We start from the raw sequence: 27,670 nt of genomic DNA, 5'->3' as shown, positions 1-27,670 counted from the left end.
CTTCTGATGGCCGCCGTTTCTCCGTGGCCGCTTGTAATCAAAACTCTGGTACTGGCGGCGACGGTTCTCGACGCTTATTTCTCGATCAACTCGCGACGGAGGGTCGTTCCTGATCACGTCGCCGTTAATCCCGAGCGTGTCACGACGCGGCATTTCGTCGATCGAGCGACGAATCGGCAGCAAACCGCGAGACTGCATAAAGCTCTCCACGTTTCTACCGATTCTATTGGTCTTCTCGGCGAAGATACCGCAGTAATCCGACAATTTGCGGTGAACAACGCGCGCAGACGGCATCGCGATGTTGGAAGTCGCTATTGACGAATCGTTGCGGTAGAGATCCCACGGATCGTGCTCGTTCGGATAAGCACCGCTCGGTAAAGGCTTGTTCGCCTTCTCTAAGTTCGAGAGACCCCCCGTCAGCGAGGCCTTATACTACCGTGCTTGCGCATAATCCGGATTCATCTCGTCCAGCTGCTTGCCCTTCGTCTCAGGCACGCAGCAGACTACGAAGCACAATCCGCAGACCGCCACGGCGGCATAAAACCAAAAGGCTCCATGTAGACCGAGACTCTAAAAAGAGAAGAAGTTCTCATAACTTAAGTTATTAATTGCATGATTACAGAAGTTTGTCGTTGATTAATTGTAGAGAATAATATTGTATGAATAAAACGCTATATATGCTTTGGGCAAATTACTCCAGCAAAATAATGTTACTTAAAACGCCATATTCCTTCTTATGAATTTTCTCATTTAAAATGTTACTTTGAAGAATGAACTTAGTTTCTAACTTAGTCTTTAAAGTCTAAGTACTTGTTAATATCTTAAAAAGAAAATGAAAACCTCCTCACCTGCTGGAAGTCCATAAAGAGCTTGATCCCAAAAAACGCGCAAAAGTAGCTAAAGCTCGTGCTAATGCTAGAGCCGAGGCCGCGATACTCCAGCGGAAATAGTTCGCCAATCAATAGCCAAGAAATTGGCGATATGCCCAGAGCGAGGGCGGTCGTGAACACGAGTACACAGAGTAACGGTATCCAATCGTGCTGGCCCACCACAGCCGAGTCCACGTAGCCAAGATTTTGCGTTTGAGACACATAATACGCGTAGCTGCCGAAACCGGCGAGTGCCAGTGACATGAAAACGGTGCTGGCTATCAAAAGCGGTAGTCTACCGACTATATCAATCAAAAATCCTGCGAGTGATATGAATTCGGTTAAGTGTGATAAACGCAAATATATCTAATAAGAAAGAGAATAATTTATTTTATTCACATCATAATCTTATTAATTATAGAATTTAATTTTACTGGGTATTATCGATATTGTTTAAAATTTAATATACCTGACAGTAAAGAAGCCAATAGCTGTACAAATCCGATTGCTATGGTCGCTCCGTGAGGATTCATTCCACCTAGGGTTTGACGAAAAATAAGTACCGCATAATAATTAAACGCATTCGCGCCGGAGAATCGTTGGAAGAACATCAGACCGCATGTGATAGCGATGGGTTTATATAGTCTCGGTGTAAACATACTGTTCCTAAAACTTAGCTCGTACTGCCTAGCCCTCGAAGCCAGAATATTCGTTTTGATGACCTGAAAGCATAGTTAATTGCAAATTTATATCGAACCTTATTTGCGATTGACGTTCGCTGATTTGCGTCGAGAAAAATATGAAAAGACAGCCGCTCTATTCACTGTTAGTTTATTAAAGGAGAAATGGTAATCCAATCTCTTGCTATTTTTGCAAATAACTTTCAAAATGTAAATCAATCTTAGTTTCGAAGTAAACAACATTCATATTAACGTATTTATTGAGTAAATAATAAATTAATAATAAGAATCGAGCTTAACATTTGAATTGAATTTAATTTTCTTGGATTAAATTGTTTAACTCTATTGCTTTAATTAAATTAACGATATATTGAGTAAAATCGGTGACTAATAGAAATGATTAAAACTAATTTAAATCGTTTAAATCGTGTAATTTGATATTATGAATTAAATAATGATCTGAAAGTTATTTCATTTTTAAACTTTGAAAATTACCTGCAACTCGTGTCTTATATCGACGTGTTCTCCGCGCAGCCATTGCAAACTGTTGGCAGCCTCGTCATCTTTGCCGTTTAATACGAGATATGATGGTGTCTCGGGTATAAAGAGGGTCCCCAAAAAGAGCATTGACGGTGCGACGGCCACTAGTAGTGCGCTTTGCCGCCAATTCAGATATGTGCCGGCTATGTACGACAGCAAGACACCAACATGACCGAGCACCTTCAACATCGCTGACAAACATCCGCGAATACCCGGCATCGAGATTTCCGATATGTATACCTGCAAAAAGAATTTGCTCATGCGATGACTAAGATTTAATTTTAAAATTAATCGAATCGAATCTTTTTTTTTTACCTGCGCCACCATGGTGATGACTGAACAGCAAAGTCCGCCGATGAAACTTGTGACGTACACCAATTCCACGCACGGTGCGACGCCCGTTAAGACCCAGGCTCCTGCTAGAGGCAAGGATGTTATGCGTAAGGCCAAACGACGACCTCTCCGCATTATCCAGTCACCAATCATGGCACCGAACCACGCGCCCAGCATGGATAACGATGCAACCCACGAAGCTTCCTGTTGCGTAACCGAAAAAGCCAACCTACACAAGAAAGCATAAATACGATTAAAATTGTCTGAACTCTTGACGTAATTCAGATGCATCCAGGAGACACTCTTGATGTATTGGGTATTGTTCCCAGAATGTCAAAGCAGACGTCTGGTGCAAACGTAATCTCTCTTGGCAGCCGTGTCTCAGTTGTCGAGTATTATTTGTGAACAGCTCTACTTCCCAGTAGAGTTTGCATGTTGTCGCAGTAAACGCATCCCGGAATTAGCAACCAAGAACGTGATGCTCGAATAAGTCACCGCGTGGATATAATTGTCCATGATTGTCAACGTTTCGGATTGAAATCCGATATTATTTAACAAGACGAAACTTTTGTTCCGTGTAACATGGAACAGTGGATTTCTTACATGCAGATCAATTAAATTCCATAAGAATTCCTAAGATCAAGTTTAAATGACGCTTAAACAAACGTATAACCTTTTGATTCATTTTTCGTCCAACCTGCATTCAAACACATATACAATAACTCATAACTGTTAACATAAACTATGTTAATATAATATTTTCCAGATTAGATTATATTAACATAAACATCTTTTTAATTTGATTAAACGAAAGAAGATAAAAAAAAGCATATTTGATGCTGTATATTTCATTACTATTTGTGATAATAACACCGCAAAAATTGATAAAATTATTTGTAAAATTTACTGTGGTGCTCTCTAACTTCATAAATAATTTTATCAGTTTTAGTGACGTTATTATTTGGTGACGATGATGAAAATAATGAAATATATGCAACATAAAATATGCTCTTTTTTCTTTTTATTGCGAATTAAATAAAAATATGTTTATATTAGCAGCTATGTAATATTATATATATATTTAAATCCAGATTGAGTAACGATATAAATGTAAAAAAATTACAAAAAATTACATGTTTGTATTATATTTCAGTCACACATCAGTTTAAACTTGATTGTCATGGAATCGCCTAAGGTCTATTATTATTCTTGCACTAGACTGTTCTTGAACTCTTTTTGGTTTTTATTAAATAATCAAACGTATACCTATTCCACTTTAAATTTTCAAAAGTATACACTAGTTTAATAATAGAAAACAGAAGCACAGCAACTTTTGAATCTTATATACTTTTAAATCTTAATATCTTGATTTATTATTGTTGTTTTTATATTAAGAATCTTATTATTATTTATAGAAAGCAGACTTATATAATCTAATTATTAAATATTCAAATTCTTACCACGTGTCATTGTTAGGTGATTGATAAAGATGGGGCGGTTGATTATCCAATATGGAGTCTAACGCGGGCGAAGTGTAACCCTTGGCCAAACCGGAGGAGAGAGTTCCCATAGATAGTGCCAGGGTCGCCAATACCTATCAAGTTAAACAGGCTCTAATGAACTCACGCGTGAAATGATCTTTTTATGTTGACGTGAAAGAATTTATGCAGGAACGCGGTATAACACAGCGGTGCGAACGTCAACTTCGTTTACTTTACGTTGGCAAGTGACTGAAATTTACGCCTGTGTATTCCTTTTACCGCGTTCTTTGTGAGCGCGTACCGCTCTATATCATAGAGTCCGGCGGCGTTGAAAGGAGTCATTACTTCCACAATGCGTTCTACGTTCAATATTTCGTGGAATATTTCTACATTGCGCGCACGTTTTCAATTTAAAAACACTCAATTTGCTATATCCACGTTATTGAAAATCCATCGATATAGAAACATGGAGTTCTCCTCTTTTATCGAATCTCCATCTTGTAACGTTTCCTAATCGAGAAGCACTCTTGAACAGCGTTGAAATCATAACACTAGGTATAAATCCGTCCATTGCGCACTATGATGCTTCGCTACGATGCATATATATACATCCAGAATGCATCGCGCATTTGTGCTGCACAGGGGTGGCAACTGGCGAACAAATTGCTAGCCGCAAATTGAAAGCTGGGCTTGAACCCTCACGAGGAATACTAAACATTTCGCGTGGCCCCACATTTATGTGCATGCATATGTATACATTTGCAACATATACAGATTCAATTTCAAAATACCGCGATCCATATATGTCGACGCCTATAATACGAATCCTTCGCGCGACGCATGTAAGTTTCTCTCTATATGAAATTATGGGCGCGTATCGCTTTTCCAAACAACGATATATAATTTTGCGAGGGATGAATTCGCTCGAAGAAGCAAGAATGTGCAAGCATGAGATATTGTATAATGATTTTATAGTGATGAAAAAATATCTAACGGCGATGTTTTTTTTTCTACGGATATAAATTCGTGATTTTTTTCACTGACTCATTAAAACTTAAATCTCAAAGTAAACCTTCGAGTGTTATCTTTGTTACCGCATGCACGCTCAGCATTCACGATCTTACGGCGAATGATGACATAAGATACTGCGCGAAGTCTATGTCCCTATATGTCTATTTCTTTGTGTTCAGTAGACGTATCTTTATGCGATACGTGCACTTTTTGCGGTGCGCAAATGAATCTTCTAATCTGAATGCGACATTATTTGTCTTATTGGTATTCCGATTCCCATCTTTTCGTTAGAGGTCAAACGACTGCAGAAAACTATTATGAGAAAAATGATGGTATTAAATTCATGCAAGTATAAAATTAAAATATTATGTAATTTCTATTTGTTATGCTAGTTATGAGAATGCATTGTGGTAAATCAGAAGATATTCGTCGTTCTCGAGTTTTTAATATTAAATATATTCTGTAATATCGTATTCTCGATTTTACATACTACAAATTTTTGCTCGAGAGAACATTCTTCCCATAACTTTAGTTTCTTAATTCGTATTATTAGCTAATCTATTTGTTTATTGTTAGACAACTTAATATCATTTATCTTACACCACAAAATACAACGCGCTCTCATCGATTCATAAATCCACGTTATCCACAATAATCATTATAAATATTCATCGATATTAAACTTTTGCTCGCAATGTTGGCGTTTATAATTTATAACATCAATATTGCGATAAGTAAAAGTTTAATACGAGTTATATCGATACCGACGATAGTGTAATACGAATAATGAAATTGCCGATAGTTCGGTTTTAAGTTTTTGTTAGGATGTAAATATTAATTGTACATGTCGTTGAGTGAATTCGGAAATCGTGGTAATCGTATCGATCGCGAATCCACTTTGATTACTGTATGTTTTATATTTTGTATTGAGCTTGATATTTCATTGTTTTTTTTTTTTGCTTCTATTTCCGCCATAAGTCTTGCAAGCGATAGTGTGTGTTTGTTAGGCAATTTAATATTAATTTTGCACCACAAAACAACTCTCACATCAACAACACTCACATCGATTCATAAATCCATGTTATCCACAATAATCATTATAAATATTCATCGATATTTTGTATTAAACTTTTGCTCATCGCAATGTTGGCATTTATAATTTATAATCAATATTGCGATAAGTAAAATTTTAATACGAGTCATATTGATATCAACGATAATTTATAATGTAATACGAACAACGAAATTGTCGATAGTTTGATTTTAAATTTTTGTTAAGATATATGTATTAATTGTACTGAAATGAATGAATTCGAAAATCGTGATAATCAAATGCGGATTCACTTATTGTGTTTCATTGAGAACGTTTCATTGTTTTTTTGCTTCGAAAAGCAAATTTTTTTCCGCCATAAGTCTTGTGAGTGTTTTTACTATTCTAAATCTTATAAGCGGCCAAGATTGTTGTATGACAAATTAATTAAACACGTTGTTTAAGAAGCTATATACAATAGTAGTAGTCTGTGAAAAACTGAATAATTTTAATGTGCGATGACTTGTCATAATTCATATTTGTGACGTGCGGAACGACGAGCGTATATTCGATAAGGAATTTCAAGCGGCGCCGCCGATCCCACATAAATTTACATGCACTTTCAATTATCTCTCTCGCCATTAGGAGCAGCGAGCGTAAACGGTCATAGTACGCGATTAGACGTGTCGCCATATAACCTTTCTATCGTCTCGCCAGAGAGGCTCATGATACCGTTGTCTTTCTAGTCGACAATAATACGTGGGACGCCAAGCGCCACTTTGCAATTAAACTTTTTCTTTCCTTCATTTACGCCCAATGACTGAGGCGAAAATTATAATGCGATCCGAGACATAATTTTGTGCGCCTTATCGATTAATTGGAATACGAATAAAGTCTTGACTTCGAAGAGGTTTATGACTATAATTTACGACTATATTCCCACTTTCCATTCGAGATTTGTAATTACGATAATACATTGAGCTACAAGTTCGACCGACGTGTCGCAAGAACTATTTACCTCGTAGTTAAAAGCGAAGAATTGCATTGTACGCAGCTTTTAGATTTATTATCAGTATGTTTTTATAGTCCTGTTGGTCTGCTCTATTTGAATGTAATTTTTTACTAATATTTTACTAAAAAACTTTTTCTTTGATATTTGATGACTTTGTCTATTAATTCATGATCTTTTTTCTATAAAAATTTGTTATTTTTGAGAACTTTTTAATTATTATATATTGACACAAACGATATGATTGCATGGAGTGAGAAAAATGTTTGATTGGACTAAATAAAATTCTGATTGAACTGAATCTCAGAATTTTCTGGTTAAATCTACTAGAAATTTTTTTTTTTGTCGTAATAAAATTTTGATTGAGAATTAGAACTTTTTAGTTTATTCATTTTCAACCAGATAAATTTTTCTCAGCATAAATTTGAACAGGCCAGCAGAGTTAATCTCTACAATAATTTTTATGTTATGCAACTACCGCTTTTTTTGGAGAATATCCTCAGAGGCCCGAGTGAACCGCGGAAAATAGTTGGACGCCATCAATCCTAATTATTCGTATAATACGATATGCGCGAGCAGCAACAGCGGTAATGAACACGAGTTTACGAGCGCGCTCGCCTGAATCGCTTTCTTCGACTAATTATCGAGCCACGCGATGAATAGCGCATTCAGGAAAACGTTGAGCACGGTAATGAGCGCCGATATGTTTCCCGTTTCTTAGAGCGGCGATGGAGAATTTGGTATATTAATTACGGTTTACGAGATGCATTAAGAATATACGAGGCGCGTTTATCTAATATGCATCCATCGCATATTCGCGATATTGCAGTAATGGCGAACAATTTTTAATGACAGACACGAGGGATTTTAACGAGCTAAAAAAAACACATATTCTCACGCGAGAGCGTATTTTCCTTTCGAACGTAAGAAATTCGCGCTCGGCTTCTGCCGATATTATTTTTGGGCATTCTTTCACCCTTCTTTTACGCTTCTCTTCCTCTTTCTCATTCTCGGACACGACGTTAAAAGCTCGTTTGCATCAAGCCGTGCGAAATACTCGGAGCAGTTCCATAAGCGCGGGGATGTGCGTCAGAGTATCGGATCGAAGTTAGCCGAGGGAGCCATTAGCTTAAAACTATTAGTAGAGGGGTAAAAGCTAGAGAGAAAGGGAGAGGAAAAACGAGCTTTAAAAGTCGTCTTCCCGCTTATACGATTATGAGGATGGTCGGTCGGTGCTGTGTTAAGTGTGCAACTCGGTGTATGTGGGTGTACGATGGCGGTCTTCTCCTGCCCTCCCGAAAGGCCTCCGTGTGCACGATATCCATTTTAAACCGGACCACTCAATTACGCTCGGTGCTGTCTTCGGTATTTGCATATCAATATGGCCCCTTGCCAACCACAGATAAAAAGATTCGTCTCACTATCTCGCTTGATTATTTAAGAACCGCGTTCTACCAAGAGAAACACAAATTGTTGAAGGATATTACGCGTTCGCTGAATAATATACTCATGATCGTTGTAAATTTAATATAGTTAGGTATCGTGAGAAACACACTAAAGTCGTACTTTCGATAAATTGTTCTTTAGTTACCATTTTTAAGCGGCGTCTAAAATGAAATTTTATGCTTTAAGCCTTAAGTTGTAAGAAATTAATCAAATAGTCAAATATTCTCCTCACATTCGACTATGATTGGTCAATTAAGATAACCTGAGACCTTGAAATTTAAGTTTTACCCCTTAAAATCTCATTGTAAACGCTATTTTATACGAAAAGAACGATTTTGCTAAAACATCTAAAAATTCAATTAGATACAAAGCTGAAAATAATTTTGTTGGACCAATAAAATAATGGAATACTCAAATTGATGATGGTAGAATGTCAAAATTTTTTTGCAGAATTATCATGCTTAAGTGTCCCAATAATTATTTTGAAGGTTTAACAAAATTATTTTCAGATCATGTCTAATCTTTTACTCCAATAAAACTGTTTTTTCGGTGTTTTCCATTTTTATATGTCTTGTCATTAACAAATTTCTAAAAGTACAATAGTCAGTATCTATACAATAGTCAGTTCTTTAATCGATGTAAAGATGTTTCTCTATTATTAGATGATTATTAACTAATTGATATAATATTATTAAACTTAACGAATTAACAATGACAATATTTATTAATGATATATACTTGTGACATATGATGCGGCCTCGTTGCCGTCGACGTCATGTGTACCACGGAAGCCCTGGGCATTTTAAAATTGTCCTCGCCCTCGTCGGGTATCGTTGTTACCTGCAACAAAATGCAAATGACAATCAATATTACACAGATAACTAAGATAGCCATCGAATTGATTTTTTTTTACTTTTTAATTTAACAGTATCGTGGCTTATTTCGAGATTTTTAAACAGGTGACTTAGAAATAATATATTTAAATAGATAAAAATACAATTAATTCAATATACAAACGTTTTGATTTACAAAGCTTTCTTTAGTGATAAAAATAATATCATAATCTCCTTAACGAATAATTATTCAAATAATATTTATTGTAACAGTGGCGATGTGTCTAGTTCTGATAAGTCAATATAGCATGTTATTTCGAAATATCAAGATGAGAAGAAAAAAGTTCTTCACTAATAGATTGTTTAAAAAGCTTAAAATAGGTCACGATATTCTTAAATTATGTTGCAATCATACGAGCCTATTTACTTTAATTTTGACTCGCGTAATTATTTTCCAATCGTACTATGTTTATACGCATATTTCATTTCAAATTCTTTTTAAAACTCCTAGAATCAAAAGACTCTTGGAATAATTCTTTCTCTTTGGAGAAAGAGAGTTATTCCAAGAATCTTTCTAAATCACTTTGATGAGAAAGTATATGACTAATATTTTCATCACGAAACTTTCTTTTTGCTGATAGCGCGCTTTCGCGCCCTTTCTCTTCCAGTCTGCTGATCACGTTAGTTGCCCTTTGGGGACGAGAGTGGACCGTCAATCATTTGTATTATCTACCGACTCAAACACAAGTCATTTAGGCAATAACCGAGTGGCTTAAGCTTAAGAGACGTTGTTTCTGTTAGAGCTGTCATCTTGATTATCGCGTCAAGTTCATTGGATTGAATAACGAAAAAATATTTATTATACTTAAAGTCTACTAATTACACGGAAGTGCGAGCTATTTAGATATGTTATATTTTAGTGGCTAAAATTATTACCTTTTATGCATTGGTCGTTTGTCGATGATCGCAACGAGATGACCCGTGTGTTCGGATTTAGCGATCAACGATCGCGAGAGAGACGTGAGAGTAAACGCGTGATAATCCGGATTTATGCGTATCAGAGACGATCGCTTTATTACGCTCGTATTTAACGATCGACGATTGTTATTGTTCGAGGACTTTCATCAATATGGACGTTGACCTTAATACTGGCAAATTTCCTTTAGAGAACTCCCGAAGCTTTCACTTCTTTTAAAAAGCTCTAAAATTGCCCGTTAAAATTTTCATTAAAGTCGAGCGAGATGCTCTGCGTTAAGTTCTCTTTACAATCTTTTACAATCTTTTTTGCAGATTACGATGATTAATCAATATGCACGAACGCTGATAAATTAAATCACTCATTAAATTTAATTATATAATTCCATGGTACAGCTTAATTATAGTCTCATTACAGGCTATGAATATATTACTTGCGTACGCGACGGCTGCTGTAATACGCTCGAGTAACCTTGAGGCAGAAAATGTAAAGCCAGACGTCAGACAGAAGTACTTGTTAGATCAGGCCGCCGTAAAATGACTATCTAAATCATTGTCAAGTATTTTCTCCATTAAGAATAGATCTCTTAGGCGGATCTCCCGAAGGCGTATCTTTCTCATTGTTTATTTATACGCACCTGACGACGGGATCTGATTCCTTCGGTAGTTTAGACTTCGAGGCTGTCATTGTTCGCAGCTCGCGGCGTGTGTATTTAAGACGACATTAGATATCCAACGACACTTGAGGACTTTTCCATATTGCACAATCGCATGAGTTATACCGAAAGTCGTTCCGTTCACGCCTTTCGTGATTTATGATGAACTGGTTCTGCCTAACAAAATTTTGCACGCCTATTCAACTAAGCTCGCACGAAGTGTTGTTGCGTGAGATTTAAGCGCACACGTATTTATAAAAAAACTGATGCTTGACAAAGAAAATATTGACACATCGAGAAATATATTAAATCAATAAAAGAGTTCAAGAATTTTGTTGAGACAAAACAGGATTTCTGATTATATCTGGTAAACAAAAATTCTATTTGAAAATTTCTATGGGAAGTTTAACTTTTTTTAAGCAAGAAAATATCTTAAAACTTACGTGCTTTAATTATACACTGAAAAAATATTCTGATTTTTTTTGTTTAAACTAACAAAAAGCATTCAAGAGGAATGGTATTTTGGTGAGATAAAAAATAAAAAGATCTTAAAACTTGCCTCAATTGTACTGAAAAAAAATATTCCGATACATCAACAAGATGTCATTCTTGTTGGTTGTTTTTTTTTTATTTAATCAAAACATTTTTTTTCAATATCGATTGAAAGAAATTTAAGATTCTTTTTTCTATTTAAGAAAAAAAATTATATTTTGCATAAACTAGAAATTTTGTCTAGTATTGTTGACATCTTTATAAAGTGCGAAAATGTTTCAAATATCCTCTGACGAGCGTATAATCGTTTTAGTTAGTATGAAGCGACGGTACGAGCTAATAGCAGAGTACATCAGCGAAAATCAATAAGGAAGCATAAGGCGATGGCGAACGATGGAAATGTTTCCCCACTTAATGCAAGTCTCTTGATGATTATTCATGCGAGTTGCCGATTGCACGGAGCTTGCGGTTTTTTTTTATCTCCCGTCATCGAATCTCCGATTAGTCTTTCATTTTCATCCTCCTTTCCTTTTCTGTCGCTTCTCTCCTCGCACTATCTCCCTCTCATTCGGGCATAGCATCGCCAGTGTGATGAATGACTTAGCCGATTTTCAATAATCGACAAGATCGCAGATAAGTTCTCATAGAATCTAGCAAATGCGATTTCTCATGTTTCCTCCACCTAGATTCCATTCGCGGATTTATTTCCCGGAGTGTGCAGCGCTGTGGGTATCCTCCGGCAAATCGTGTCGCAAAATCAATATCTCGAGATACGCTAGGGAATTCCACGTGAGGACGATCACGTCGGAATAGAGTTTGCAGATAGTTCGCGAACTGTGCGGTATGTAACACTAACTTCCGCCCTATTCGTATCGCCGTGAAAAATCCTATCGCACAAGGAAACGGGAATAAGAATGGAAAGATGGCTGACGCTTTCTTTCGTGGAAAGTACTCTCGTGAAAACGTGTAAAAATGATTATCGCGCGTCCGATGAAATGAAGTGAAACGTGAAATTTTCTTTGTACGAATAATAATTTCACATAACAATAATAACAGTTTATATCATATTTTCATTGTTACATTTCGGAATGGTAATACAATATTCCATAGAATATCGGAATATCGATAAAAACGGGCACGAGTCGCGAGCTCCGCAATTTATCTTTCCAAAGCGGAGCGGCGTAAAAACGTCGTTAAAACGCTTCGTACTATAAATTTCGCTTTGACCGCTCTTTTTCTTTGTAAATGCAGGACCAAAGATAACGAGAGTAAAACGGGCCTTTTTGCATAGCTATCGCTGCGCGGCTATAATTGAACGGAGCGATAAAAGCTACGCCTGGACGAAAATGTTCGTCCTGCTGCTTGCGTTTCTGAATTTATAATTCAATACCGATCGCATTTATCTCGGCTTCGGAGGAAATTGTATTCGTTACTGATTAATTGAAATCACACATTTGTACGACGAAGACGGAAATCGCGGGCAGGATAATCCGGAAATTAATAAATCTTGCGCAGTGAGACTCGCGAAGAGCGAATCGCGCGAAGCATGTATAGCCTAGAACGTTTGTAGTCGCGAGTAAATCTGTGCAACGTGCGCCTGGAAGGATCGTATAGTGGATCCTACGGATAGTGCACGCTTAATAATAATTTCGCGCCGAGATTTAATAAGAGATGCCGCGCGCTCTCGCCACGAAGAACGGCTATGCCGCGAGCTAAAAAGGGGTTGGCCGCTGCCGTTTTCAAATCGTTTCCATCGCGCGTTCGTTCTTCGAGAGTACCGGGGGAAACGTAACTTAATTACTGATTTTTGCGATAAGGTGGGAAGCTCCATGCTCCGACCGACGAGAAATAAATGAGGAAGGCTTGTGTAGGAGGATTTCTGCCGGCGAGAGGAAATATATACAGAATCGGGCTACGTACATATAACCGCGCTATTAGAATTTTATCACTGCGCCGAGAACGAGCAGCGGAATAATAATGCAATATACGGGCTTAAATGCACATTGTGGTGTATAACGATATATAAACCCGAGTACCTAAGGTGGGGATCTTTTTAATCCCGCTCGCGATATTCTCCTCTTGCGCCAAAGTAGCTGGGTCTTTCTTATCAACTTGAAGTAATTAATTCCCAACTTGGCAATTTAATAATTGGAGATTAAACTCTCTATAAGAGACAATTTTTAATAAAAGATAAGCCCAGCGTCTCCGTAATTACCATACGGCCACGCGACGAGTCATGAAGTAGTGAACGACGTATATCACTTGCAATGTAAACATCAAATAGAGACGTGATTAATCCGCACATGACGTTTATGAGAACGTATTACGTGTCGCTCGTATTAGTGTGAGACAAAACGTTTTATACGCTCTCGTGCAGTATCGATCCGCATGTTCCGACATTTCTTACCGAGACATCTACGATGCTCAGGTCCGTACACCGCTCGTAATTGCACTAATTCACGTGCGACAATTACGGCAAATTATAATGGAATTGCGCAACGCATGCTATTCTCTACTGTCACTTCTCGTTCCGCTCACGTATCTCTTTCGCGAAGCGAGAAAAAGAAGAGAGTATAAATAATATTAAACAAAAGTGTCTTTTAATTAATGTAAGTATACAATGAATAAGAAATAAAGGATCTAAACTGTCCAATTGAAACTTTAGTGCTTAAATAATTTGGTGTGAATTTATATATTACATATCTAATTCTGAAAAAAAAACTGCACGCCGAATTTAATGTTTAGTCTTCAAACGCAATTCTAATAGAACTAGAGCAATAATATTACAAATTAAATTTTTAATTAAGCAATTTAATGATATTGATGCTAGGCAGATCTTAATAATCTGCTGCTACAGATAAGCACCATTGAAAAACCTACACTGAAAAAAAAAATAGTCAATTTTAATAAATATTTAGTTAAATATTGCCAATTAAATATTTAGTAAATATAAAGATATATTTATTTGTAAAGATATATATATTTATTTATTTACAAGAAATGTTAATTTGATTTAACAATCATTTTTTTTTTATTGAACGAATATTTACTTACTGTAAAGTAAATGTTTAATTGGCAGTATTAAACTAAATATTTATTAAAATTAACTATATTTTTTTCTCAGTGTATAAATAATTTTATTGCGAAAAATATTATTTTGTATAAATAAAGTATCATATTCACCTTTAAATTGATCTGTATATCGAATTTTAATGGAATCTTGTAATGGAATAATTTTACTTGTTTATTTTAATGAATAATTTAATATAAAGAATGTTAATATAAAGAATGAAAAATTAAAGATTCAAAGAAAATGTTTCGTCAGTCCTAATTAAAGCGGAAATATTTTAATGAATGCATCCAGTGGCACGACAAACGTCAAGAATCGAGAGGTCGCAGCTTTTAATTTCAACGCTTTTTGCTTTAGCGTTCGTTACTAGCTTTTACGAGGGGATCGTCTACGGACGGTTTTCATTAACGTAAGCGTTTCTGCCTTGTACAAAAACACAAGGCGGCGGAATGAACACCGGAGATATCATTCGTTGCTTCGCGCGGGTCGCCGCTCTTCATGTAAAATTCGTGACTGCTCGCGAAAGGCGTGTATCCGTTGAAATAAAATGCGCGTAATACACTTAATTGCTGGAATTTTGCTAAGCGAGAGACCCTTTCATTCGTCGCAGCCGGGTGAAAAAAAACCTCAAAAAGATTCACCTTTTAAAAACATTTAACATCCTACATACTTCCTGACGTTGTAAAAAAAATTCTAGAAAGCAATTTTAATCATGGCTTTACATTCGGAATTAAAAACTGCACTTCTGCAATTTAACGAGAGTTCTGCAAATTCGGTTGGGCATTCCGCCGTTCTTCAAGCGAGGTGTAACGTTCGCATTCGCATTGCTTAATCGCGCAAAGTTGTCTTTAAACTCGTGGCCATTAATTATACATGCATATACACGCAACTGCTGCGGCGCGTTACATTACTCAGCCAAGACTACGGTTCATTCATTAGAAAGTTTAATTTCAGCTCGCGAGCTTCGAGTTTCTCACAACGTTATTTCATCGTTATTTCCGTAAAACCGTAATGTTTTCCTCTCTATCGCCTGGGAAAATTTAGCAATTCGATGTCTCTACGGCAATCAATTTCATAACATTCGCACAATCGACGAAATTAAAAGCTGGCCACAACCTTCTTTTACTGCCTACGTTTCTGAATATTCTCTATCGATATTTTAATTGGTCTTTTAGGATTATCTGTGCCTAAGGTTTCCCAAATGGTGGTGCCGCAAGGATTTCTGGTGTGTCGTGAAAATTTTAGAGACAATAAAAGAAGTCAAAAAATTTAGAAATATAATAATTATAAAGCGAGTAAAACAAGAAGTAAAAAATATTTCAAAAATTATTTAAATTATATTGTGTTCACTCTCTAAATATTTTAATCAAAACGATATTGTCATTGCAATAAAATAACTTTTTAAACAATAAAATAAAACAATTGTGATATGAATTTGGATCGATGAGACTAAATCTAATTAAATAAGAGAAATCCTATATAATAAATTAAAATTCACTTAATATTGTTGATAAAAAAATAAGAGCTTTAAAATCTTTACTTATTTTTGAATGTCGTGTTGGCTGTATCTAATAAAAGATCCGCTGAGTACTGAAATATGTGTATTTAAGGCTCCAGAGTCTTAGTCTCTCTCCGCGGCGGCCATGTTGGAATCGTGACGTCAGAAGCGAGGCATGACATGTAAATTTATGCTGCAAGCCATTTGTAAATAAAGACAACTTGGATAAATCTAAATGACGAGGTTGCTTTAAAATACCTATAAAAATGGGCATAAATTTCCTTTTCTCCCTTAATAGTCAGTAAATGATCATAAAAGGCAGGTAAAATGAACCTAATTTCGGGCAGAAACACATGGTTTGAACAGCTGTTGAAATGAATGAAATATGAATATTTTTACGTATCAAATTTAAGGATAACTAGTTTCTGCCCATTTTTAGGACTTCCATAGGTAGAGACACGTCACATTTTCACAATTAAGCAAATAATAATGAAATGGCTCGCAACACAAATTTCGTCGTCAAAACATCACTTTTCCACGCCTATAAGTTCAGCCATTTATCGTAGCGAGGCGCTGTAATACACACACAAACACGAGCCCATGTACATGTGCTCGTGCGCCATTACATTGGATTTGTGCTTGTGTATGTGATTACCGATTTCGTCATATTTCGCCAGGCCATCGACTGATTTTGAATCGCATGCTAACTCATTGAGAAAAATAATTTTGTTGTAGGAAACAAATCAAGAGAAAGCAAATGATATTTGTTAAAAAACCGATTGATTACAAATTAATTCTTCAATGTAACAAATAATAGTATCGCTAGCAAATAAGAAGTTTATATAAAAATCGTAGACGATTGCAGGATTCCAAATTATAAGAAATTGACCAATTCTAATCAAGTATTCTCCCTACATTTAACTGTGCTTGATTGGTTTCCTATAACTTAAGACTCCACGATCATCTACAAATTCTATGTAAACGAATCTAAAGTCTATCCAAAAGATAGGTTAGATTCTATATAGTTTGCTTTTGTTACTAATAATTGATTGATATAGCTGACTAGTAGCAAACACAACAACAAAATTTATTGTCACATATTTACCAATCATCAGTTAAAGGTACTGATGGCTTACTAAATTAACGAAATCCTTTCTCTCAGTGCTTTAATATCAATAAATTTGGTTATTATTTTGGTTATTATTTTAATATGTCCCGAATTGAAAAAGATTGGAAAACATTGATCTACGCAAATTTAAAAATCGACACACTTGTTTTTTTTTTAATTTATTAAATTTATTGAAACATTAAATTTATTGAATCATATAGGAGAGTGTTCTTAATAAAAAAAATTCATAATAGCAGCGCAGAGATTCGCAGACGATTAAATTCGCTGAGAGGAGGCGTTGAATCTCCTGCCAGCTCTTTTATCGTTCCTTCGCCTTTATCTCTTTCATCACGTCAGCACGACGATGTGTCAGAGGGAATTTTTTTTTACACGTTCGCGCGTTCACAGCTGAAAGCGATTCGGCTCGGTCGATTTGGTCGAAAAAGAATAGCAACGTTGACGCGATGTTACAACACTCTTTCGCGAACTTCATTCCTGCGAGTCGTTGATCCGGGTGATACTCTCGCAGGGTTGATTTTTGTTTCCGTCGCGAAAAACGTACACACGCGCACGCATGGAAAGCGATAGCAAACTGAAAGCGGAAGGAAACAGGAAGGCAGACAACGAGAGAAGGAAAACAGCTGGCAGATTTGTCTGTTTGACTCTCCGAGATTTGCACCGAAGAAAAGCTATAAAATACGACTTACATTCCGTATACTTTATGTTTTATTAGATTATTCTTCGCCAAGTTCACCATCCCGCGCCTTTTGCGCGCGCATTCGGGTCAAGTAGCTATGAATACCATATATATCTAAGTGTAACCGTCTAAAGCAACCGACCAATTTGTCCGTCATATTTTATCCCTGTGCGCCCGCTCTCTTCCTTCTTTTTTTCCGAAACGGCCATTTATCGCGTGGATGATAGGAAGGCGCACGCGACATTACGTCGAGAGGTCCGCGCGAAAAGATGACTTAGAGTAACTTATGCACGTCCGTCCCTTTTTCGCAGCTTATACGAGGTGAGCTCGAGCGAAAACACTTGGTTCCAGCTGGCGTTTTAACGGCCGCTTCGATAAAACGCGCGTTACGCGCATCATTTGCGTTATACACGATATGCCATCATATACAGATTCTCTGTTTCTAAATAGCCGCTTCTTGTCCTGTATTATTATTTATCGCCGAGGGTGGGCTGATTCAATTATCAAAAATTAATTTTTTTAGGCTGAGGCAATATTTTTCGCAATAAAAATTATTCGCAGGTTTAAGATTTTCATCTTAGAATTTTCAGATTACTAATATTCTTATAAAGATGCTTATTAGTTTAAAAAATTATTATTAAATTGTTTGTCTAGTTCTGTTTTTCATAATTGCATTTCATAATTTCAAGACTGAAAAAGATTTCGGTTTGCAGAATCAGATATAAAAAAATCACACAAAAATATTTAAATACTGAGATCCGTTTTAAAAAATAAGATTTTTCGTATTTAGATAAATTCTTTTAGTTATGCATTAAATCGTCTTATAATTGCTGCACGAAGAAGAATAATTATAAACTTTCAATGTGAATACTGTTAATCTTCATTTTCGCCATAATTTGCCAATTTGTTTCGATGACGATTAAGATCGTTGCGATCTTTAAATTCGGATGAAACATGAACCTTTTGGGAATGCGAAGAGAAGGGGGGAAGGCCAAAGTAGAAAAAAGAGAATGCGTTTTGTCTTGTTTGCTTCGGTAATAAATTCTCATGAAATTATGAATCGAAGGCGGATTCGAACGCTCAAGGCGTATTTACCCCGTAATCCCCGGGATATACGATACATTTAGGCTTGAACTTCATGGGTAATGACCAGAATTCGATGTAAGTCACGATCTCCAGTATTACGGGGATGGGGGGAAGGGAGGGGTGAACACTCTTCGTTCTTCACTTCCACGTTCCCAGCGCAAGGTCCCCACTCCTTCATCTCCTACTTCTCCTCACCATTCAGTTATAAGGATCATTAAGGGATCGAGGTTGACACAGCACGAACGTTACTTTGAAATAGCTTCAAGAGAGATGCTGCTATCAAAACAATAAACCTCCTAATTTAGACGACACTGAAATAACATAGCATATGGAGATGAAGAAATATTATGAATTTTAGAATCACAGAAATTACAGAGAAAGAAGAAAGAATATGACGATTTGAAACTTAATGAAAATATCAAAATATTTATAGGACGGTTATAATGAAAAATTAAAAAAATTAAAAATATAAATAAATGTCAAATATAGTAATAATTTATTAATATAGTATAATTTACATATACAAGATAACGAAAAAATATTGGACTGACTAAATATCTCAAAAACAAGACTATAGAGAAAGAAATGTTTCATACAAAAGTTGTAGAGTTTTATCAAATGCACCAAATAGCAATCCCTATTTGACCTTAAACGCAGGTAAGCCTTTAGAGATACCTGAATTTTTTGTCAAAAAGTATAGGTACTACTTCGAAAAGTATTTAAAAAAAAGATTTATTGTGGCATTTTGCTAAAAGATTTTAATGTCAAAGTGAATAAAATTGAATAAAATGTACAAGATTGAATAAAAAATCAGAATTCCCATAAAAAATTTATAATTGCGGACTTTTTTATACTTACGCTCAAAGTCAAATGAATATTTTTACCTTTTGATACATTTAATGAAATCCTACAACTTTTATATGAAACATTTTTTTCTCAAATGTTTTATTTACGAGATATTTAGCTAGTATTAGCTAAATATTTCCGACTTTTTGTTCACCCTGTATATTTCCATGTGAATATATTTTTTTCTCTTATTCTCTATTTATAACAATTTTCTTGGAGTATCATTGAGACAATCCGTCTGTATTTTGCTTCAGAGAGGAATCTCAGGTGGCACGTTCGGAGCCTATGCTAAGAATAAATCTACGACACCACGTGCCACGCATGTTGAATATAGTACTCGCTTCTAGACAGCTTCTGTAACTCGCGATCCATTGATGCGTACAATTGAACCTTCTCTCTCGAGGAGATAATATGTTCTCGCATCTCACTCATACGGCGGCGTTCGGTCGTCGGCAATATTTATCTCAACCCCGTTGCATGTTAGCCTGCTTGAACGACTGGTTTCATGGCGAAAGAAAGCACGTGGAGGAACGCCGTGCGAGTCAGTCAAGACAAGTAGGTGGACACCAGACACACATACATGAGAGAGAGAATTATCCATCCACGTGGCGCGTGGCGATCCATGAATAAATCCTGCTCGATCAGACTCTCCCGTGGATCTCTCTTTCTCTTATGCCTAAGGTGGCCGTTGATAACTAATCGCGCGTTGGGAAACTTATACGCGCCAGACGTAACAGCTAGCGTGCTATTTCATCGGTACGACGGAATTGACGTGTATCGGACGGATATCGGAGTCGAGTTGGTACGAAGGATGCACAGCCTGTATTTCATCGGAGGTCCTGTTCTGATTTTGCGCGATAACGCACTCGCGAAAGGTCGCTCCGTCGCGACACTTCCTCATCGACTTCCTACGCAGTCGATACGTTGGTTTTAGAATTCGATCTTTTTTGTTTCTTGTCGCTGACAAGTTTCCATCGTACACTGTTGAGAAATTTGTATTAAGTTAAATTTAACACATTTCATGTTCCAAATGGTCCATTCAAATTTGTATTAATTGAACACAAGCTGAATATGTTAGGAAATTACACAAATATTATAATAGAAGTTTGTAAACAAATCGTGGAAGCAATCGTGTAAACAATCGGAAATATTTTTTTCAGTAAAAGGAACATTTATAATATATTAAGTTAACACACATTTTATTCATTCATCTTATAATTTAGGTTTTGAAATTATTACATTATTTCTGTTATTTGTTTACGTATTCATAAATTGTGTTATTTTGACACTAAGAAATGTTGAATATTAATTTATAAACACAAACTATTTAAATAATGTAATCACATTGTATTAAATTAACATTTTCGAATATAAAAATTCAATATAAAATTTTAACAAAAACCTGAGTGGACCGTTTCCAACATAAATACGGAATGTGTCTCGCTGTGTAATTCAAAATATTGCAATAATATGTAAAATGTACTTCTAAAACCAATTATGTCATATCTCGTGGTCTCTTAACATTCATTTTCCATCTTGTTGGCGCGATACTTTGAAGTATCGCTTACTGTGCACGTGATACGATGCAACGCGATGTAATTTCTCTGTCGACGGGAAGATACATCTTCCTTTCGTTGCATTTCTACGGTAACACCTTATACAAACCACATACGAGTACAGGGGAGCGTTTCTGACCTGTCGATCCTTCGTCTCTCGAATCGGTGTCCTATTTCGACATCTTGCGACTTTACATGTTCAAACAGACGGACGATATTTGAAATCGAGCTGTTCGAGTTCCAATTACGTTGTTCCCACATGAAACAGAGTCATTCTTAAATTGAACTTGAAATACTCGCTATAGGAAAGTAGATATATCAAAATTATACTTTAGTCATACTTTAAAGTATAATTATTGGTAGTAATTACTATTATAATTGTATTTTAAATCAAAGTTCTTGCTGATGATCTTATTTTAAACATTATCATACTTATCGATGTATAACTTTTACATACATCTTTTATCTTATATAAGCAGATATAAATCATTGCGATGTTTAGAGTCTCAAGTGACGCAATCTGGAATATTTTTCGGCAGAAGATATTGTGTTTCAATCTAATCACTATAATGAAGCGTTGATTTAATCGCACAGAGAGCGGACTGTATTACAAGCGCGCGAATGACTCGGAATTTCAACTATGTCCGAAGCTTCCAGTTTAGTCGTCATGTCTGCAAGTTGAGTGTTTAAAAATAAATTTACACTTCACGCTGACTAACCATAGATAGATACGAAACAACTGTTCAGCATTGAATAGAGTTATCAAGCGTCTTGAGTACCTTGATGTTAATTCGAAACTAGTCCCGGGCTAGAAAAGAGGTTATCTATTTGCGTTCTTGGAGCCTGTTTCTTATGTCCAATAAAATAACGTAAACGTATGAATGCAGTTAAATATAAATATTACGAAAATATAATATAGATAAATATTAAAGAACATTACGGTGTTGTGAAAGAGAAATATAATACGGTATTATAAAAGATAACGGTAGTGTGATATATCTATATTGCATAACTGGGACACAAGAGAGAATTGTGTAAATGACGTTCGTGCTGTTTCAATGATATAATATTAACAGACACAGGCAATGTGAAATCCAACGTAATTAGTTTAATCTCATCATCCATTATTTCCCGAAAACGCATATTTTGGCCTTTATGCACAATATGTACTCACGTCCTATTTATTTGTCATTTAATATTTATAGATAAACTGAAATAATATTAGATTTTAAGAATGCATGCTATGAATGCAAAAATATCTTAAGAAGACGAAAAAGATCAAACAATCCGGTATCTAGCAACTTGTCTTACATTTGTTGAGAAATACCGAGCATTGGGTTACCATGTGGATATTCATCCTTTTTCCCTTGTTGGACAAATATTTGCAGGTCACACCTACTTCTCTCTTGTAACCGCTTCTTCAGGCCAGATTTATTGGAGTATCGGAAATCGTATACGTAAACATTATTTTTTCTTGCGATTGCCTTTTACGACATATTAGGAATGCACTGAACAAAAGGTCAAATAATTATTCATAAGAAGCGTTTTGATGAGACTGAACAGAATTTCTTATCATTGATCCTCATCAAAATGCTATTCTTATTGGGCTCTTTTATTGATTTAATTAGAACCTTATTATGTTATAATATAATTGTTAGAAATTAAAGTGTTGTTAATTATATGTTGTTAATTATAAGTGTTGTTAAAATTATAATAGAATTAATCAACATCGAACTTATGATGTATCGGTCTTTTTTTATTCAGATTACATTTTATCTTTGAAAGCTCGAAGAGATGGGTTATCATTCGTCCTACACGTTTGATTTCCGTCATCGAGCCTGAGATAAAGTGAAATGTGTTCTCATAATGCGAATGTTTATGCAGCAACGGAAGTCATTCACTAACTCCGTAGACGGGATATTCTAAATGTGGAACGTAGAACATGCGACACCGTGAATAAATAATGTCTCGTACGGCAAAACATCATTTGTATTATCACTTGGATACACGGAAGCGAGTTAACAAAATGTTTAATAGATACACGAGGCAGGCGTAATATATACATCTTGATTAAGATACCTCTTTCTTGACATTTTGGAAAAAAATTCTCATGCATTTATGTTGTCATTAATATTAGTATAATATTCATCGAGAAACATAAATTATTATATAGATTTATTATTTATTGCGTTATTTAATGTCCGAGAAATAAGATGTTTCCCCTTCAATATATAACCCGGTCAGAAATGATTTAACTAGGCCTCTCTTGGCGCTTGTTCCAATACGCGCGACTGCATCTTCGATCTACAACGTAGCGGCGACAATAAGTAATAGCGACAGTGAGAGATAACTGTAGCGGGAAAAGTTCTCGGTCCTCTTCAATGGTAATCGCACTCTTGGTTTCTTCTATTCGATATTGTATGCGCTATAGACTATCTCGGTGCATGCATTTGTATGTGTAGCGTATGCACAATCGGGACTTGCAAATGTGCAGTGGCACTTCTTCCCCGGACATCCCCGATCATCATTGTTCTACGAGCATTTTAAAGAACACATTCGAACTCTGACATTGGCCTCGGCGCGCTCTCAGAGGATGTTATAATAGACGTACTGCGTACGCCCGTCCAGACGGTGCTCATTCGACATTGATATGCATTACGTGGCCCTGATACACAGACCTCGAGCAGCCTTGAATATTTCTTATTGTAAAACAGGAACCACGGACCTGTATATGCGTCGCCGGAGTAATTGACGTTTATATGCATAGTAAAAATAATCCTTCATGCATCGTTACTCTTTGCATGCGCAGGGCTGATATGCATAATAGAGATGATTTTTTATGCATCAAGTCACCTTATGAGACGGTAATAAAGGAAAAATTAGGAGCGGCCTAAGTGTATGGGAAATTTAAAACTTTCCACGTGAGACGAATGTTTATCATTAAAGCGCGAGTATCGTCATTATAATACTTTTATGCGGTGAAATAAAATCCGAGCGAGCGATGTAAAATAAAATCATCCAAAACTTGAGAAGGGCAGGAAAAATGTTGTCTATACGTCGAACGTATATCGATCGTGAACTCGACCCCGGGATCCTTTCATGGCTGGCTTGGGATACGCGATCTGAGCACCGCTGAGCCCTAGATATGCCGGGGTATATATGCATTCGATGTATTCAAAGGTGCAACCCTTTCATTAGCGTGTAGGCCACGCGCTCTATTATCCCCAACAAAACATCCGATTCCATTGTCACGCTGCAAACAATGCCGCGCCGCGGTCACGTGTTCTACTTTCGATCATTATTCGCGAAGTGTGCATAAAATTGGCAAATTGCGCCGCAATCGCGCTGTGTGATGCGCAAAGTTTTTCCCTTTTGCATCACGAGTGATCTATCGCGACACGAGATGTTCACAGCTGATGTTTTAATTCATGATGATCACGCCTCGGAGATAAAGATCGTATTAATTAATAAAAGCTCTCTTCTTTCGGTCCTCGTTCTTCTCTAACGCAATGGCACTCGAACACATGCGATTACTGACATATTAGTCATTTTAAGTGATTTCTCGTCTGCCATATTTTTAGCGAATTGAAAAATTTATATAAATTTGAGAAAAAAGCGAATGTAAATATTGATGACAGTCGAATCATTGATGATACCTTAAAAAAAAGGAGACGACTTGACTAAACCATCCAAGTGAGTATATAGAAATTTTGTTTCTTTGTTCGACTCGTAAAAAAATGCACGAAGGCACGTGCTCCACTTTTCACGGGAGGGTACGAATTACGCCGAACAACATTCTATTCTTCTGCAACCAGTTTGCAAACATCACTCTGTTATTAGGGTCTAAACGGAGATTTTTCGGGGGAGCCCATTCCAGAATATTAAGCGACAATGCCATGTGTTTTTGTTAAATCGCTCATTTTACGTAACACGAGAATTTAACCGAACAAAAAAATTATGCGTTTAAAAAAATATATTTAGAAATAGCAAAAAAAAAACATGTGAAATTTTATAATACTTCCTGTATAGAATTAAAATTTATTTAGACAATTAAATTGAAAACTGTATGAAAGATATACAATAAACTTCTGTAGTTTTTAAATTAATATGAAGAGAGAGAGAGAGAGAGAGAGAGAGAGAGAGAGAGAGAGAGAGAGAGAGAAATATTAATAAATTATAGGGATTATAATGAAAATTTTATGTGATAGTGATATATTCCTGTAGCCTGAGGCTACAATGATTAATAATAACGCGATATCGTCTATTACATCAATCACATCTTCGCTTGTTAACGAGTAAATATTAATTTACTATAATATCTCATGTTGTACGAGCAAAAAGCAATACGGATAAGAAGTTGTAAATGGACTCGATGCATATTTACGTCTTTTTAGTCTTTTATCATAGGAAGTACTCGTTGAGTGATACTTCCGACAAGACAATCTATTGAAATAAGTAAAGATCTTTCAAGTAACTCAGCACATGTCAACTCACTGGATTACACGACAAGAATGTCACGTACGTATGCATATATGTACATAGACAACGCACACAAGTTTCTCGATATGCTCATAGATGAGAGCGTGCCTTATCGCATAATTTCTCATCGCGAATCGATCTGTGTTTAAGTCAACGATAAAATAAGAAGATTCATTTAAAATAAAGATCCCCGCCGACATCTATCGCCGCGGGAACTCTGCAGCTTCCGGAGATGAAACGAGCTAAACGGATGTAGCGCAGGCCGTATTAATTACATGACGTAATTGACCGAAGCAATATGGGTTCGCTTGTAAAATAACGTTCTTGATTTACAGCATGAAATTCTAGGCGTGAAATTCATTGTACGTATTTATTCTGATGCCATGTACTTTCTTTAAATACTTACTACCACACCTTGCTATTTCAAGTGTATATTATTTTTAGTTAATGCATACATTTCTATTTTGATTCCTGTTCCACGATGAATACCTTGCATAATTATTTTTCGAGACTTTCTCGAAAAGGTTTAAAACTTGTATGTCTGCGCGTGATCTAATATGACTAGTGTGCATTGTGAAAGGCACGTCTGCTTTCGAATTGAAATCGATCAGTGTTGACGCAAGTGGCCACAAGATTCGGCTAGTGGAGGTCGATGACCTCTTCTCCCATTCGAATATCTATGAAAATATGATACATGCATATACACAGACAGAAGTCGCGAGTAATATAATTAAAAAATGGAATTTCAATATTAACTCTTATTACTCTCACTAATCCTAACAGATAACTGAACTCTCGGGACATTATCACCGGTCTAGAGTGACGACGAGCTATCAGAATATCATTTACAAATATATTCTTCTTATCTCCTGAAATTCCTGACTGTCCCATAAGTTTTTGTCAATCCATTTTACAGTCATAATCGAGTCGAATATTTAAAATGGAAAATCCTTGGTCTAAGAATCATTATATTGTTAAATTCGTAATGTCAAATTATATCCAATTTGAATTATTTTTAATCATTTCTGTAGGTCGCTACTGCTATTCAATATATCGTCAATTTAATTAAAATAATAAATGAATAAATTAAAAAATATGTATTAAATTTGACTAAAATTTTGTTTATTTTGTTTACTAAATGCATATAACGCATACAACGGTCGAAGTTGGATCTTCGTTGTTTAAATAATTCAATTTTGAATTACATACTATATATGTATTTGCATATGTAACATATTTGTAGCTCACTCATAAGTGAGCACGTTAATGTGGCCGTTGTTTATTTTGGAATTAACCATAGAAATGGACTAATTTGTATTTTGACAAGAAAGTTAAAAATAACAAAGTGTTACTTAACTCATGAAATTGGGTTGCCATTGTTCCTTTGATATCTAATAGTGCATTTATGCGAAATATCCAAAATAAGAGTCGTTTATTCAAAAGCGTAATACACTTTTGGCTTTTGTAATATCGAAGCGGAAAGCAGAAAGCAGAACACGGATTACAATCGTCTCCCTTTAATGGAACAGACAATCGAAACAACAGAACGCGGATATTCACGGAAACCGTGTAATCATGTGACGTAAGTGCAACTGCGTTAAATTACGTACGGCCCAGAAATTACACGGCTGACCTAGCAGTCTTAACCAAGGCAGTCTGGCGAGGCCGTTCACATTGCTGCTTTTAGAATACAAATGTCAGAATGGTTTTAAAAGGATCTTCTTCTACTTTTTTGTAGAAGAAATTAGATCTGTAGATTTTTTATTTCTACATTAGACTACATTAAAACTCTTTCTCGCTTTCGTCGCAAATATCAAACACATATCTATCTCACTTTTCAAAAATGTATAATAGTTAATAAAAAAAAACGGACCTATTTTACTTCGCGATCTAATATTGAAAAAAATTTAAGATTAATTTTGATCGCAATTACCTGGAAGACCTTGTCTTTCGTTAAGGCCGCCTTCGCGTCCAT

General features: G+C 35.9%; 2 protein-coding genes across 2 annotated transcripts in view; one reads left to right on the top strand and one right to left on the bottom strand.

Moving 5' to 3' along the window:
* LOC108687015 (very-long-chain enoyl-CoA reductase) overlaps positions 1-27,670 on the top strand; it is a 99,585-nt gene that overhangs the window by 6,788 nt on the left and 65,127 nt on the right. The gene's annotated exons all lie outside the window — the stretch shown is intronic.
* On the bottom strand, positions 418-27,670 carry LOC108687013 (facilitated trehalose transporter Tret1-2 homolog). The gene is made up of 8 exons (XM_018192587.1): positions 27,629-27,670; positions 9,138-9,239; positions 3,883-4,016; positions 2,405-2,651; positions 2,045-2,329; positions 1,339-1,591; positions 849-1,189; positions 418-570 (listed from the first exon to the last, which is right to left on the bottom strand). The coding sequence occupies exons 1-8, from the start codon at positions 27,668-27,670 to the stop codon at positions 433-435; spliced, it is 1,542 nt and encodes a 513-aa protein (XP_018048076.1). The 3' UTR covers positions 418-432.

This window comes from Atta colombica, unplaced genomic scaffold (genome assembly GCF_001594045.1).
Source record: "Atta colombica isolate Treedump-2 unplaced genomic scaffold, Acol1.0 scaffold198, whole genome shotgun sequence".
NCBI lineage: Eukaryota > Metazoa > Arthropoda > Insecta > Hymenoptera > Formicidae > Atta > Atta colombica.
The sequence above is the reverse complement of the archived record's forward strand: the minus strand, read 5'-3'. Positions and strand labels throughout refer to the sequence as shown.

What these genes read in the sequence shown, in the direction of transcription:
- LOC108687013 (XM_018192587.1), bottom strand. Translation starts at nt 27,670, where the DNA reads ATGGACGCGAAGGCGGCCTTAACGAAAGACAAGGTCTTCCAG. An exon ending in TCACCTAACAATGACACGTG is followed by an intron (nt 2,652 to 3,882) that starts GTAAGAATTTGA and finishes TTTCTTGTGTAG; the next exon opens with GTTGGCTTTTTCGGTTACGC. An exon ending in TCTTTATGGACTTCCAGCAG is followed by an intron (nt 571 to 848) that starts GTGAGGAGGTTT and finishes TTCTCTTTTTAG; the next exon opens with AGTCTCGGTCTACATGGAGC.